At 38.3% G+C, this 16967-nt stretch overlaps 1 protein-coding gene across 1 annotated transcript in view; it reads right to left on the minus strand.

Moving 5' to 3' along the window:
* The window catches only part of KIAA2026 (KIAA2026 ortholog), a 92353-nt gene extending 84360 nt beyond the window's left edge, over nucleotides 1–7993 (minus strand). Inside the window, exons 1-2 of the mRNA XM_041486085.1 lie at nucleotides 7257–7993; nucleotides 4821–5021 (exon numbers count right to left, since the gene is read on the minus strand). Coding sequence (XP_041342019.1) covers nucleotides 4821–5021; nucleotides 7257–7993 — 938 coding nt within the window. The remainder of the gene's footprint in view (nucleotides 1–4820; nucleotides 5022–7256) is intronic.
* Nucleotides 7994–16967: the final 8974 nt, after the last annotated feature.

Genomic DNA, 16967 nt, shown 5'->3' on the forward strand with positions numbered 1-16967 from the left:
GTGTATGAAAAGTAACATAAAATACAGTAAGACTTGACTGAATACTTTATATTCTATAATAAAATTAAATATTCAGTGACTTGTTAACAAAAATGTTTAATACCAGATACATGCATTCTTGATATTTATATATTTAGTAAGTGCAGAAGTACATACTCATGTAAAACATAAAAGGTAAAAGCAAACAGGTCAGTAAATTCTCAAATTCAGTCTCCCGGTACAGCATTAACTTAAGAATATAAAGACAAAATCCCACTTTTCAGCAGAAACTTCTGTTAGCTATTCTTGGTGAACAAACCACTAAATTCAACAGTACTACTTGCACATGTAAAGTAAGCATTATTTTTATTCTGTTTATGTTCTATTTAAATGTGCTAATATTGCATTGATATAATAAATAAAAATAAATGGAATAAATAAAAATAACTAATGCCACAGTGACATAAAGGAAGAAATTATATTATGCAAAACTGGTCTCAAATATAAATTTCATAGCACTCTTGGATCCTACTCCCTCGTTTCTCCTAAATGTAAAACATGCTTCCTAATAACCTCTTGCCTCCAAAAGGTGTGAACTCTATTAATATAGTATGGCAACAAGACTAAACAGCGAGTACATAGTGAGAGGGAACATAGGTAGAAACAATAACATTTCAGTATCGTTTAATAAGAAAAAGCTGTAGGCAATCCAAAAATATTGTCTTCACAAGCAGTTTCACCTTTTTACCAAATAGTAAGTTAAATACAATACTCTAGATTCATAGATAGACAGATATCTCTGCTTAGATAAAATTACAATTACTATATAATTTTTAAGACTGCTTTAAAAGGTCGTTTGAAAAGAAAACTGTAGTTGTTTCACTTGTAAAAAGTTTGCCTTGTTTTTAAGCTGTTGTTTTATCACAATATCTGCTGTCATTCCATTGTCAGCAGACACTCAAGAGAAAAATCTAAATAGCACACTTTCACATCTTCATTATGGAGGTCTTCCTGCTTTTGGAGAGCACAGCTTTTTCCTGGGGTAATTTTGAGAAGATAAAGGGAAGTAAAGAGGGTATAGGACACAGGGCAAGGGAGCCGGGGTGAAGGAAGAGAGAGACTGGAGAGAGGGAGGTAAGAGAGACATTTGGTACTTTAGTGGTACAGATACCCTTATATTGAGAAATTCTCTGGACATACATATTTGGCTTTCATACTGACAGCAACTGTAAAAAACCCTGCTTCATACTTTTATTTACATTTACAGAAACATGTTTGCATACATGTACTGGACTTACAGTACTTAGAATAGTTACACAACTATCCTAAGGTGAAGCTGATTTTCTAGACTAAGAATGGCCATATTTCTAGAACACATCTGCAGCAGTTGTTTTGCAGTTCTTGAGTGGCCTTAAAACTCAGTAAACATGATTCCCAAGCAGAGATAACACCTAAAACAATGTCCCTACCCATAACTCTTTACTCTTATAATTTCCTCCCTTATTTAAGGCAGCCAACACATATCACCAGCAAATTTCTTCTTGCTTGCAACAGGATATTTCTTGGTGGGGAGAGGAGACAAAGACTAGATTTTATTTTGTTTTCCCAATTACCACTGGAACTCTTAATGACAAGACAGAGGGAACTGTTTTAATTAACAATAACTTGTTTTTACAAACTTACTTTTAAAAATAAAATAGAAAGTTACATACAGATTAACAATATTATATATTATTCTAAAATAAGCCAAGATTTAGTAGTCAGAAGATACTAAATCTGGAGATGTCCATAAAACCTTATTTCTGTATCTCAAATATCTTAAATCATATTATTACATACTCCATATTTTTCCACTGGATCCAGTTAATTCCATGCTAACACCCTCATAAAAAGCAAAGTTGACTATATAAGCATACCTTATTCCACAATTTCCTTAACTAAATTACTAACTTGTTTTCACAGATGAAAGACACAGAACTGCCTACATAATTTTCAACAAAGCAAACCCACACAGACACTTAATTTCACCAAAATCAACCAATTATCTGCCATTCACTGGTGGTTTTAAAAATTTCAGTAGGAATCTACCTTTATATTTCAGTATTTAACTAACTAGCCATAATTTCCAATTATAAAATAATTCCACAAGTATTTATTGTTCACTAATGTGTAAATTAGTTGATTTGTTAATTACCTAGCATGTAACCAAGCAGCTGAGTAGAAACTCATAGAAATGTAATTCATAATTTGAAGAAGATAGTAAATATTCTGAAAATTACAACATTTGAATAAAACGAATGCTTACAAACAAGAATGACAATAAAAGTAAATCAGATCTTGTCATATAGGTACTTTGGTGGGGGAAAGTGCTTTTGCTGCTGTACAAGAACTATTAGTTGCAAAATAGTGAAATCATCTTAGCAACGAGATATCTTGTCACTTTTTACACACTGAGTCTACCATTATGAATGTGTCTCTTGGGAAAAGTTATAAACATTGCATAAAGAAAAGTTAATCTGATTGTGCAAGACAGGGATAAATTAAAGAGAAAGAGAACTCTCAACAAAGGATAAAAGTAACTAAAAGATTTGGAGTAGGATTTCCCGGAAGATTTAACTACAGAAGAGAAGATAAAAATCCCACTTCAGAATATTCTTCCAAAACATGCAGTTGAAAAAATGCTTGCAAAATCAATTTCAAGGATTTTGTGGGAAAGAAATAATCAAAAAGTATTTTAAGGATTTAATCAACAAATTTAATTTGTATTTTATTTTTATTTCTATACAATATACATGATGATATGTATTTATATGTTTGAGTATTTTAAATTTATTTTTAGTTTTATTTAATTCTCATCATAAAAAGCCTGTGTCTTATGAAAGTATCTAAATATCTAAGGAAAAGAATTATACATAAACTTGGACTTCAACAGGCAATTTCTTTAGATATGATGCTAGGTTTTATAGAAAGGTCCTTGCGTTTGCAGTCTTACTTTTCTGGGACTGAAAGTATGCAATTCTTAGACATTCTAAAGTAAGATTTTTTTATGGCTACAAGCATAAATCACAGCTACAAGCACTCTGAGTCGCCCACTAGGTGGCCAGAAACTGAGCCCTTTTTCCATGTTCCTGATAACTCATTTTAAACTTGGGTGAAGAGCAGATGCTGCCCATCCAAATACAACTGATTCGCCAGCACTGTGCGCTCCAACTAAAATACCCAAGGCTGCAGTCTTCCATATTGTTTAGAAAGTATCTCTTCTGTGCCAACCTCAGTGTATTAGATTTCTAAAGAAAACAAAAAAAATGTAGCAGAATAACCATTTTCTCTTCTTAATAACATAATATATACTTTAGCAATAAGCCAAAAGCTTAGAAATTTGCAATACATTTTCAAATAAAAATAGTGTTGAAAGTATGTGCATTTATATGTACACCAATTTGAAAATTTGTATACACTGTAAAATGTGATCTTCACTGGAAATGTGCAACTAACTCTACAGGCCTTCCAATTGCCAAGCCCTTTTCATGAAAGTACTCAGAAAAGGTACTTCCGGAACATTTTTGGTGAGCTGACAAACAATTGCTACAGAGAGGTCCAAATTACTTTAAAAATATGGTGCAATTAAGAAATAAAACTGAGAGAAGAAATCTGAAACATAATTACTTAGAGAGATCAATAGAGCCAAAGAAATATTAAACCAGCTATCTACTGACAGATTTTTTTTGCTTAATAAGTGGTACAGTTCAAAATTTTAGGGTAAAGAGGCAAGCTAGTTATGGGGTTTTTTTGGTCTTTTTCTGTTATTGTGGAACAAACATTCTGTAGAATCTACCATCTTTTGTCCAGGATCTGGGGCTTTTGAGTATATTCAGATACATGGACTTAACAGTTAATTCCTACAGTCTTGCAGCAATGTACTTAAAACAGGTGTATGAAAGCGTAATTTTTATTTTGTTTGGTAAACTGTTCTACAGACTCTAGCAATGAATTAAAATCCAATCAAAATATCCTTTTTCATATTAACATTATTATCAAGTTCTAGAACATAGAGTTGAGCAAAAAACAAGAGAATTTTACCAAAGAAACAATAACCCTAGTGATCTTTGATTTTTTTTTTCCTTTGGCAAAGTGTGATTAGAAGATTAGTGGATTGGAAGAAAGAAGAAAGTTCTACAGAAAAAAAAGTACAGTCTAACAGTTAAGTCAGACATACAGCTTCAAATCTGCTGAAAAAGAAGATGACCTGCAAAATTAAAAAGCAAGCTGGTCACATACAGGAAAAAGTCTACAAAGCTGTAAACTTTGAAAAAAGCTAGAAACATTTTGCTTCCTGAAGCAATGACTGTCTTACCATTATGAGCCATGTTTAGACACAGTCACTCAAATTACTGATAAAGTAAACAAACTTCAAAGCTTCACTTTCCTCAAAGTAAAACATCAGTGAGAGAAGCAGTGACAAGACCATGGAATTAGACTGTAGTTAAGCATTCTGTTAGTTTTAAGTCTAATTATTGCATGAAAAACTGTCCAAGGATACATATCACAAACCATAATGCACTAGTAGGAAATTACTGTGGATACTTTTAGTTAATATTACAAGTTTTGCTACACTAAAATAAGAGCAGCTGTAATTTAATTCAAAATTTAAATGACCTCAGCAATTTTTCAAGGAAGTGGTAACAATTTTTTGCTTTGTGGATGCACTGTATTGAAGCCATGAGCTTGAGACCACAAGAGCGCCACATTTATTTACCTAAAAAAGCTATAAGGAGCTAGCCTCTTTACAAAACTAGGAAGACAACTATTTAAAACTAAAACCAAATAGTTTTTCTCATTACCTCTTTTCCTCTTTTGCTCTCAGTTGCTCCTCTTGTCTTAGAACTTGAACCATCACAGACTCAAACATGCCTGTTGACAAACCTACTAAATTGCGAGGCGTTGAACGACGTCTTGTAGAAATGCATGCTGTTGTTTTTTCATCCTCCTGCCCATAGCATCCTCTAGATGTTACAGCTAATGATGTTTTCTCTCTTAAATGCCTAGAAGAAAAAAGCAAGCCAATTCACAACTACAAACTTCTGTACCAGTGGCACTTCAATGCCTAGCCTACCAACCATGGATCAAGCATGCTTAGTCAGAAAAAAACAGTTATTTTTTCACCAGTCATTTTTTCTATTTTGAAAATTCCTTTATAAAATTTTAAACTTAAATCAAAGACACAATATGACCTATGTTTTCACACCAGTTAAAAACTGTATATTTACCACAAGTTGCCAAATATTATTTGGAGATGGAATTCTCTTAGTCCATAAGTATTTGTAAAGAAAAAACTTCCACAAAACCTAAGATAAGAAAGTAACCTTTTTAGCAGATACGTAAAAATAGGGGACTGGGTGATGGGGTCTATTAGTGGGGGGGTTGGGGATCTATTAGTTGGTTTAGGCAGGGGAAGCATATGTTAAACACCAGTTTCATCCTATTTTATACTACAAAAACTGAAAGACAAAACACTACAAATTTGTCTGCAAAGTTACATTTCTTCTTACATTGCTTCAAAAGACTCCATTAAAACTTGAATGAGTTTTTCACAACCTGTGAAAACATTAGAGGGACAGTGGAGAAAAATCCAACCTCCATTCAAAAGGAACCTCCATTCTAAGGTAATTTGCTGTGGCTTGCAGTACTCAGGAATTATACAACCAATATTGATTGAATCACTTGAAAGGGATCATTGACCTAAACACTACTCTGTAATAATATAAGAACGATTGTTCCAAGAACTAGTTCTTCAATTTCATTTTACAAATAAAATTATGTTAAACACTTCAAACAAATTTGTCTAATTAAAAATTGTAAAAGAACTTTGAGACTTCTAGGTTCCATATCCCCTTACACTTACAGGTCCTAGAAACTTTTATTAAGCTAGTGCACACAGACATAATGAAAAAATCTTTACAAATCTCTGAAGAGTTAATACAAGACAAATTCACTATATACTGAGGCAGGATTATCTTTAGACAGTTCAGTATTTCCTAATACTTATCTGAAAAAGACTGTCCATTAAATGGAAGAATGACAAAAGCAATTGAATTTATTTTTTAGTAAATACCTATATTGCTATTTGAGAACACAAAATCTTCCTAGTTGCATTTAGTTATTTATCTGCCAGCAGTAAATCTATTAAGCCAGGAATTTTTTTTTTAAATCAGGTTTTACTTTAGCATACTAGGAACATTCATGCCCCACTATGTTCAGTTCCTTCCCTTCTACTACCAAACTGTCCCAAAACTGCCATTACACAGAAACAGTTTCAATTATACTCTTGCTATAGCAGCACTAAATATATTCACTCTTTCGGGTGACTTCTGCACCACTTTCCTGAAGTGTTCTTCCTACATGAGCAAGGTTCTTACCAGCTGGCAGTTCACGATGTGTGTCACTAGCAAACATAACACTGATGGACACACACAGCTTTACATACTGCCCAGCACTGTTCCTTCTTTACCTTCATCCTTCACCGAAAACACCTCTTGGTTTTTACATGCAGAATACTATGTCATTCAGAAACTCTAAGAAGCCACCATGGTTTTCGGATAATGACTAAACTATGACAAGCTCATGAGAAAGCATACACTTGAGTTGTGATTTAAACTGGGCTTTCTACTATACAGCTCGAGAGTTTTCTATGTTTCAGCTGCTTTGGCTGATAAGAAAGCAGTCCCTCAACTTATTATGATTTCCATTTTGCCATTTAAGACTACAGTATGGCAAGCATTGTGTCTCATTTTATTATTATGATTACCATTTCAAAGCAGGTAATTTCGGCTTAGTATTTTATTTCTACATATTTTAAGGGTGGTAAAAATTTCATAGATTGTAAAAATAACAATTTCAAATAGCCAAATATTCATACAGAGTTTAGCTAGTTTCACGACAGAATAAAATAAAGAAAGAAGCATTTGACATCTTGTGTAAACAAGTGTCTCTCCATGTTCACAAAAGGCTTCTTTCAGAAGGAAAATCTTAGTCAGGAAATGCTGTGCTCTATTTGGCATTTTGAGGTTTGGAATTCCAAAGCATTTTGAATTAAGATTTGAATAGTTCCCAGTAGGAAACGTTAATCTTCATGAAAGTACTGAAAGTTCCAGTGTTCTTTCTGTTGCCGGTTTTGTTCGACGCTTCTTTTCCTTTAACGGAATTTAAAGAAACACACTCTCCTGTTCTACTTTATGTAAAGAACACGCGGCATGGCCCCTGTAGTTTTTTACACCTACCGGGATAGCAGAGCCAACTTCTGTTCCAACATCATCTCCAGCTTCTGGGCCTGTTTGGAGAGCCAGTGATCCACACCGTGCAGCCGATAGCAAGTCTCCAGCATGAGCCGGAAGTCACACACGAAATCTGCTATCCCTGTGTACTGCCCACTGGAAAATTTCTCTTCCATTTTCAATAGCCATATTTCAGCGGGCAACTGCTGCAAGGACTGGCTGCTCTTACGGCCCAAGAGGGAGCCAGAGCCTTCTTCCCCGAAAAATGCCTGATCCGCGAGGGGCTTCAGGAACGGCGCCGTCAGAGGCCGGTACTTCTCCAGCAGGAACTCGCGCAGGATGCGGTACCCCTGCTGCAGCTCGGGATTCAGGCTCTGCTGCCAGGCAGCCTTCCCTCCCTCATCATCTGCCTCCTTCTCAGGTTCCTCCATCCCACTCCGAAGGGCCGAGGGCCGATCCGCCGGCAGATCCCCGCCGGACTCCATGTCTCCCGCCCCAGGCTCGTTCTCCGGCACCTGCCGGGGACCTCGGCGCTGCGCCTCGCCCGGCCGCCGCATCCGCACCGGGCTCACCTGCGCACACAGACACCGCTCAGCGCCCCGCCGGCCCGAGGGGCGGGACGCGGCCGCCGGGGGGGAGGCACCGACTGGGCTGGTGCGCGGCCCCGCCCGCCCGGGGACAGCGCCCTCGCCCTCAGGACCCGCCCCTTTCTCCCCCCCGCACGGCCGGCAGCACCGGCGCATCCCGCCCCCCGCGTGCGCCGTTAGCGAACCCCTCAGGGGCGGGACGGGGCCGGGCAGCGAACCCCTCAGGGGCGGGGCGGGGCCGAGCAGCGAACCCCTCAGGGGCGGGACGGGGCCGGGCAGCGAACCCCTCAGGGGCGGGGCGGGGCCGAGCAGCGAACCCCTCAGGGGCGGGACGGGGCCGGGCAGCGAACCCCTCAGGGGCGGGGCGGGGCCGAGCAGCGAACCCCTCAGGGGCGGGACGGGGCCGGGCAGCGAACCCCTCAGGGGCGGGGCGGGGCCGAGCAGCGAACCCCTCAGGGGCGGGACGGGGCCGGGCAGCGAACCCCTCAGGGGCGGGGCGGGGCCGGGCAGCGAACCCCTCAGGGGCGGGGCGGGGTCGGACAGCGAACCCCGCAGGGGCGGGGCGGGGCGGTCCTGTCCTGCCGCCTCCCCGCGGGGCTCTGCTGCCGCGCTGCTGCGGCTGAGAGGAAACTGCCGCCTAACGGGTCTGTCGTCTCTCGTCAGAAGTGTGCCACCTCAAGTGTTCAGCCGCCGAAGCGAGGCAGCAGCTCACAAAAGCACTCAGTTCTACACTCGCTTCTGCCTGACTTGCCTTAGGAGTTGGTGCTTTGTGAGGGGAGGCTGCTACTAACGACGCTGTCCTGGCCTGGGGTGCACCTGTAGTCCTCTCACCTTTCCCCTCACGTTTCCTCCAGTCCATCTCACTCCTGTAAGAGATCCTAAGGGACACCAGGAAACCAGGGAACTCCACAGTTGTAATGGTCTCCACAGCACGGCAAAGCACTCGGAGACACCCCTCTGTGTATGGCTTTGTTTTTTTCCTCTTCACGTTCCTAACTATATGAAGAGCTGAGGGCACCCTGCTGAGGGAGAGAGAGGGGAAGAGAATGAATGTAAGGGAGCAGGAAAAAAGCCCCTCTACTTCTGTAAGGGCATTCTTGTTCTTCAGAGACCACTCCAGAGGTCTTGCTCATGATGGAGTTCCCTTAATGGGAATAAATGCCTCCACACTGCAGGAAGGTGAACCTGCTTGGAAGGATCATTGTGCATTAAGACTGTAGTGATCCATGCAATAGTTAACTCAAGTGTGGCCACATACAGGGTGGCCTTTAGGTCTGTGTTCTGCTGGGCATATCCCATGGCCACAGGATAAATTCAAGCAGCACACTGTTAGAGCAGCTGTGTGCAGCTCCCACACTGTACTGGCATCTCTATGGCCTTGCCTCTATCTAAAACTGCAGCCAGAAGTCCTTATGCAAACATTCTCTCTGGCAGTAGAAATTATTAATGAAGTTGGGATTTTTAAAGGAAATCCTCTTATAGCTTGAATGATCACCATGGGATAGCCCTTCCACAGACAGAGTCTTCATGATGCACCCTTATTACAGATCCTTTTGATGCTGCACTGCTTATGGTTTGTGGGATCTGAAATGCTGTAGGATAACCATTCTCTCTTTTCTTATAATGTTAACTCTAAGAAATTGCATTTGCAGTGATACTTTGCAGAGTCTGAATGCCTTTCTTGTACGGGGACCATAAGGACCAGTATGTCCTGTTGCAAAACAGATGGAATGCTGTGTTGTATTTTCTTTAGTAACTGATCTCAGGAGCAGTGTTCATCTTGTCTAAGTCCCACTCCAAGCTGAAGGTGGAGAGTCATCATCAGAGGGACAGGAGTGGTGGAGGGATTCCAGCAACATGTGTGGAGGTTAAATCAACTGTAGGAAAAACATAACTGAGGAAAGCAACCATTCAAGTAACAGTGGGAATTTCTAGTGTAAATTAAATAAAACTAGATGAGGTTGGCAGCTCTTTTAGAAGTTTTGTGCCTGTTGGATGTCTGGCCCACAACACTCACTTCCTGGCTCATTTATCCTCTCTGCAACAGTAGCCAGTAGCTTAATAGAAGTTTTTGCTTCTTGCTGTATGTGTGGCCTTGCTTTGAGAATATGACAACTTGTAGTCATAATTCTGCATACAATTCGTAGGCTGAGTAGCCACAAAATGTGTTCAGAGATTTTGGTGTGATAAAATCTCAGCTATATTCAGATCTCCTGTAAAAAATTGAAATTTATGGTGATGAAAGAAATTAAGATATTGAGTCAACACACTGAAATTAAATTTCAGTGAAGAAAGGCCCGCATGTGACAAAACAAGATAATATCCTTTATTGGGACCTCTGACTTGTATCACAGAAGTATTTGAAAGAGGATATTTTTTCTAGGTATGCAATTAAAGTAGGCTAAACAAATAATTTTTAAAAAAGGATTGTACCGGGAAACATCATTGTGTTAATCTATTAGAACTTTTTTGTATTTTCTTATGTAATAAGAAAAATACATTGTATTCAAGGAGTTCTGTGAAACATTATCTATGTACTTCCCGAGTCTTGCCACACGAGTGCACTGTTGAATAAACGCCCTGCACGATTCCTGCCTTAGATCAGAGGTAACACTCCCATCTCAATGTAACCAGGGTAGAACTGCTGAAGCAGAAGCAAACATTTTGGAAAACCTGTAACAATGGGGTTTCGTTTTACCTACTCAGTGTTAATAGGAGCTATGACTCACATATCATTAAAAAAAAAAAAACAAAAAAAAAACAACAAAAAAAAAAACTCAAAACCAAACAACAACCAAAAAACAGCAACAAAAAAAACCCACAAAAAAACCAACCCCCCCCCCCCCCCAAAAAAAAAATACAAACCCAAAAGTTTTCAGAATAAATAGACCTGATAAATATTCTTACAATTTCTCTCCATACATCTGAATTGGATATACAATTTTTGCAAAATGGTGTGATACAGATTTGCATACATTTTAATCATGCAAGTTTGGATATGCATGATTGTTTCAAAGAATATTACACCAAGTGAGCGCCTCTGCCTTGATGTTATCACAAAGACAGCAAGAAATTATTTGTTATAATATTACTCACAGTGTCTTTGGTGTGCACAGAACAGTGCAAATGTCAAGTGGATAAACATACACCATAAGAAAGTAAGGTGAGATATGCTTGGGAGAGAGTAATCTTCCATATAGAGTTCACAAAGGATAGGATGATCTACCAAGGAAGAGAGACAACCGTCAGACGTGACCAGTATCCTTCACATCTGATGTGAATTTTGAGTGACAGAGAATCAGCAGGTCATGAAGGTCACATTCAGGAAAGTAAAGAGAGTATCTCAGCCTGACCATGAAAGCACCCATAACTTGTACAGACACCCAATGATTATGTAAATAATTAGTCTCTTCCTAAATTTTGATTTGGGTATAAGTTTTTTATCATATGCCCTAACCAGATACTTTGTCTTTACATTTGCTTTCAATCTGAAATCAATGTTATTAAACTACAAAGAAGTTACAAATACTGTATAGATTAAGATGATGAATAGCTAAGCAAACCTCAGCTGTTTTAAATCCCTGAGTTACTTGGGGCCATTTTTTTACACTTACCAAGATTTTATATGTGCATTTTTAGAGATTTATATATAACTCTCAGGAAATGTGTAAAATATATACAAAAAGAATATTTTAATCTAAAGTTCTAAAATCCAAAGGCCTTTAGTAATTTTCTATCCTATAGATAAGAGAACTATAGCATTTTTGTAAAAGAAGATATTACCACCCTCAAATAATTGTTTAGACTGGTGGAATTATAATATTCATATTAGGGCACTGGTGTTGTTTTCAAACAGGTCAGAGCTGCCTGTTACAGGATGTAGAATGAAAAAAGAAGGATGGTTTCTGTAGCAGCAGGACAGAATGCTTAGGAAGATAAGTAAAATTGACTGTTTCTTTCTGTGAAGGCCTGAATTCCTGTACCTTGAAATCACATTCTCTGCTTCAGGAGTAGTAAAGGAGGATTAAAAAGTACCTTCCATCTTCAACTTTAGGTTACGCTTCACAAGTCAGAAAAAACCCTTTTTTTTATATAATACACATTCACTCAGTTCTTCTCCTAGCAGTGTCATAAATAGTGACTGAGTGTCTCTCATTTTCCTTCATTCTGCTTCTCCTATTTAATACGTTAAGTCCAGGGGTCCAAAGTGCAGGTTTCTGCTCCTGGTGACCTCCATGGTGACATAGAATATAGCCCACATTAAGGGTCCTTGAACTCTTCTGTGAGGTGAGTGGATTAACATTGCCACCAGAGCCATTCAAACTGTATGCTCAAGTAGTTATATGTTCCTTCTGCTTACATATAGTAATGGTAAATAAAATGAACACCAAACTCTAGAAGACACTAACAATGTGCTTTCCATTTGCAGGTGTGAAGTTTCCTTTTATGAGATGCACAAAAGTTCTTGGGAAAGAAACAGGGGCTCTGAACTGTGAAGAAAATAATCAACTTCTGAAATGTTTCATATGAGTTATTCTGCTGATCTTTTTCATTCTCTCTCATGTTCCACCACTTTTAATTGCGTCTTTCTCCCTTTTAAGGATACAGTGCTACTTTCTAGTGTCAGTGATGTCCTCATTACCAATTAGAATACAAACAGACAGAAAACAAAGAAACTTTGTCTTTGAATTCTACACTGTAGAGACATTGCTCCTTTTTGAGTCCTCAAAGCTGTAAGCTGTTTTACATTCAACCTTCTGAAGCATATAGTACTGAAAATGTACTATGTGCTTCAGAAAATAAGTAATTATATAAATTAATTTAAGTAATATTATAATAAGTATAAATAAGTATTATTCATTATTAATATATACTATATAATGTATTAATATATATTAATATATATGTAATAAATAATATATAACATATTAATATAATATATTAATTATAATAAGTATAAATACATAATTCTCAGCAAATTCAAGCAGAATTAAAATTTTATATGTTACAATGCATCAAAAATCCATTCTCTAAAAAAGACCATGAATAAGTATTTTTTAATTAACATAATATGTTATGATCCAAATTTCTGTTATGAAGTCTTTTTAGAATTAGAGAAAGAATAAAGCAATTGAACACATTCAGTTTTTTTTTCTTGATTCTACATGGCCTTTGGAGTACACTGCATGAAAACTTATGGAGATGAATGCTGTAGGATGCCCAGGGACTTTGAGCACTAATGCCTAACACAGCTGGCTGCTAGAGGAAGTGGCACAGCAGGAATCAACACTATTTTCTGCCCAACCATGCCAGACCACCAGCAGAGATCTTCCTTCAAAGAGCACAGGTTGAGAGCTAGGAATGTGACATGAGGGAATGATAATCAAGTAGGGTAAAACATCTAATCTTTTTGGTTCTGTAATAAACTCCAGAGTTCACATCCCTTGTTGATTGCCATTTACACCTGACAGCTGGACATCCAGTACAGGCTGATGACTAGGTCCTTAGCCAAGCTGGAAGAATAACTGATGAGATCAGGCTGCAGTATTTCATTTAGCAATGTTTGTCAGTCTGTCTGCTGCGCAGATGCTGATGTTCATAGAACTTTTAAAAATGTGTATTTTTTTCAACTAGGCTTCATCCTTCCACACCCTTGCCAAACTTAGTCAAAATTATCCAGCAGATTAAAAATTGGCTGGAGAGGACAGACAGACAACACAATTACATATGCCTCAGTCCTTAGAAAACTAGTAGCAGGAACTTAGTAATCTCCAACACTGTTTATTTTCACTCTGCTCTCTGTTATTGCACAACACAGGAAAGACAACAAAATTCCTTCATACAGACCTGACACTTATTTATGTGAAAGGTTTTGCAATTATACTTTATTGTGTCTAATTGCAGTCCTGAGGCTTTTAAAAAAATGTTTGTGGTATTATGGGAATGGCAGGTATTTCCTCTTCCCAATGCTGGAGAGTGGAGATAAAGTACAAGGATATAATTTTCATATTAAAGAGAGGTTAGAGAATAATTAGGTGCAGAGATTAAAATGCACAGAGAGCCAATGTTTGGATGACTTAAACATTTGTTCCATTCGCTGCCCATTCAGTTCCTTTATAATCATTAACTGTAAAGACTGTGTTATACCGTATCAGAAAAGAAAAACCATGGCAAGGGCTAAAACTGTAGTCACACAGATATGAATGTCTGCTTCTGACAGGGGAAAAGAGAACTCCTCCAAATATGTTCATGATATCTACAGTATGTGTTGTATGTCGCTGTTCCTGGTGGATGGTGTGGTGTGAAAGAATCTGTGGCAATGCATAGTCACCTTACACATAGACACACCTTGCACATAGAGCACACCTCAAGACAAATCTTACATGCTATTGAACCAGTCTATCAATGAGGAATATTGGAAAGACTGGGCAATATTTGAAAAGTATAAATTAAAAGGATTGTCTGTACAAACATCAACTCTTGTTCTGAAGTGTTGTCACAAAAGTTACAGGAATCTATCAGCAAAATTTGATTAAAATCTAACAGTCTTTTGTCTCATTCAGCCACATCTGTACATCTGGTTTTATTCTACATTCAAAGAGAAAATACAATTGTTTCAAAATAGGAGATTTAGAAAAGACAGAATAATTAATTAATCAATATAAAACCCATAATATTTTCTTAATTTTTATTTCACAGAATCACAGTATAGCTGAGGTTGAAACAGATCTGTGTGTCTGTTGCCTCCATGCCTCCATGCTCAAAGTGAGGGCAAACAGAACTGCTTTCTCAGGGTCTCGTTCAGATGGGTTTTCAGTACCTTCAAGGATGGAGGCTCCACAAAATATTTGCATGCAATAAAGACAAACCACTGTAGTCCAAGAAGATATGAGAGCCTCTATATTTTCCTCTATTTGTAGTTAATGTGCATGGCTTACAGCACCTCAGGGTGTTAGAATTATAGACCATCCTGAGATGGAAGGGACCCACAAGGATCATTCCGTCCAGTCCTGGCTCTGGTCATACCAAGAGTCACACCATGCGCCTGAGAGCATTGTCCAAATGCTTCATGAGCACTGTCAGGTTGGTGCTGTGGCCACTTCTCTGAGGAGCCTTGTCCAATGCCCAACCACCCTCTGGGTGAAGAACCTTTTCCTGATATCCAGCCTAAACCTCCCCTGACACAACTTCAGGCCATTCCCTTGGGTCCTGTAACTGGTCCTCTCATGGTGAAGAGATCAGTGCCTGTCCCTCACCTTCCCCTTGTGAGGAAGTTGTAACTGCTAAGAGGTCTCTCCTCAGTCTCCTTCAGACTGGAAAGAACAAGTGACCTCAGCCACTCCCCTTGTATGGCTTCCATGTATTACTGTCCAGTGGACCCCTTTTGCTGAGTGCCTTTTGTGGTCCTGTGTGTCCCCTAGCAAGTGATGGGAGGACATATTCTGCCATCTCAAGTTCAAGAGGCATCATCCTTCTCTTATTCCAAGAAATACCAAAAATAGGGTAACCCTCAATGAGTAAAAAACATTTACAGTAACATTTGGTATAAGAACTCCAAACTTAGAGAAATATTAAAAAATAGTAATTTAGCACTGAAGCAGAAATAGTTTTCATTTATACACACCGCTTTTCACTTTTGTGTGTATGTTTTTAAGAACAAACTTCCAAAAAAATGTAGATTTTTGAGCAGTGGCCAGCATAGACCTTACTGTGTCATAAGTCTTCTGTTGTAAACAGAAACACATGAAGGTTTAAATAAGTCCCCACTCTTTTCAGTAGTAACTTCACTGCACATAAAACAGAATTATTTAATGACAGTTTGGAAGTACTGGGAGCAACAGATAGGCTACAGTAGGCTCTGTTTAGTCCTATATATGTCTTTGGCATGCCATGTTAACAGGATGTGAAGCAAGATTAAGTTGGAAGTTAAATGCTCATTCTATAATGTTCTTAGAATATTTTAAAAACCCAACAGTTTCCAAGAAAATGCACTGATAGATTACGATGTCAGTTTTAGTCAGTTAGAAAATATGTTTTTTTCTGTTATAGTTCTGCTAACTATATTTGGGCTGGTTTTTTATACCTTTAGGGGAGAAAGACCTCAGTGTGAAGAAAAACAAGAACATCTCATACAAATATTAATATATATTCTGGACTTTAGAATAGTACTGTACTCTGAACTAGAGCAAGTTTTTTTAGGCTGATGTCTCCATCGTACCTCACACAATCTATTTAACGTTTCCAATTGCTTTCACTGGAAATGTTTAGAAAAGGCTTTCTTCACACTATTACTACTTGTAATCAATCTTTTCCCCATTGTAAATCTGTCTATACACTGGAGTCCAAATTGTACATACCTGATCTTTTTGTGTAGTACAGTCTATTGGCCATGTTCCAGGTTTTTTCCAGCTTGAGAGGTTTGAATTAGACCTCCTGTAAATTGTTGGCAAATTAAATGGCTGATTAAATAGCTAGTATTTACTGTATGCTCAAAATTATTCATGCAGTGGCATGTGGTACCAGGAAACTTTTCCTTCTTCTCTTTTCTGCAAATATTTACTTTTTTGCAGATTAATTTCTAAAGCCAAAAAAACACAAACCAGTAGTAGGCAGCTGTTTTTCTTGCTACTCCCATGCCAATAGTTATACATAAACTATTTTTTTAATAACTTCATTGATGTTTTTCTCTCCATCACTGTTTTCTAGAGGTTGTTGCCTTTCAAGATAATTTAATATGACATGTTAATTTAATTAGAAGAGAATTTTGAAAGCCTGTCCTGTAATGGACTGAACCTATGTTGCAACTGTAGGCATAGAGTTATTAAGAGGGGTCCATGATCAATGAAAATCATTAACTCTAATGGTGGAGCTTGGAGAATAAAAGCAAGCAAGCAGGCAAAGAAAGAAAGAGAGAAAGTGTGAGACTGAGCAAGAGAAAGGGAGACATAGGTGCCAGGAAGTAGGGGTGGGACAGGCAATGTTGGAAACAGACAGAGAATGGAAAATGCTTCCCAGTGGCCAACCTAAAAGTATGCAGAGTTGCCCAGATGGGTGTCCTCCTGTTTCACTTCTAACGTGGTAACTTGATAGTTTTCAAGTTACCATAGTTTCAAGATAGTTTCAAATCATC

This window comes from Pyrgilauda ruficollis, unplaced genomic scaffold, assembly GCF_017590135.1.
Source record: "Pyrgilauda ruficollis isolate IOZ18807 unplaced genomic scaffold, ASM1759013v1 scaffold74, whole genome shotgun sequence".
Taxonomy (NCBI): Eukaryota; Metazoa; Chordata; class Aves; order Passeriformes; family Passeridae; genus Pyrgilauda; species Pyrgilauda ruficollis.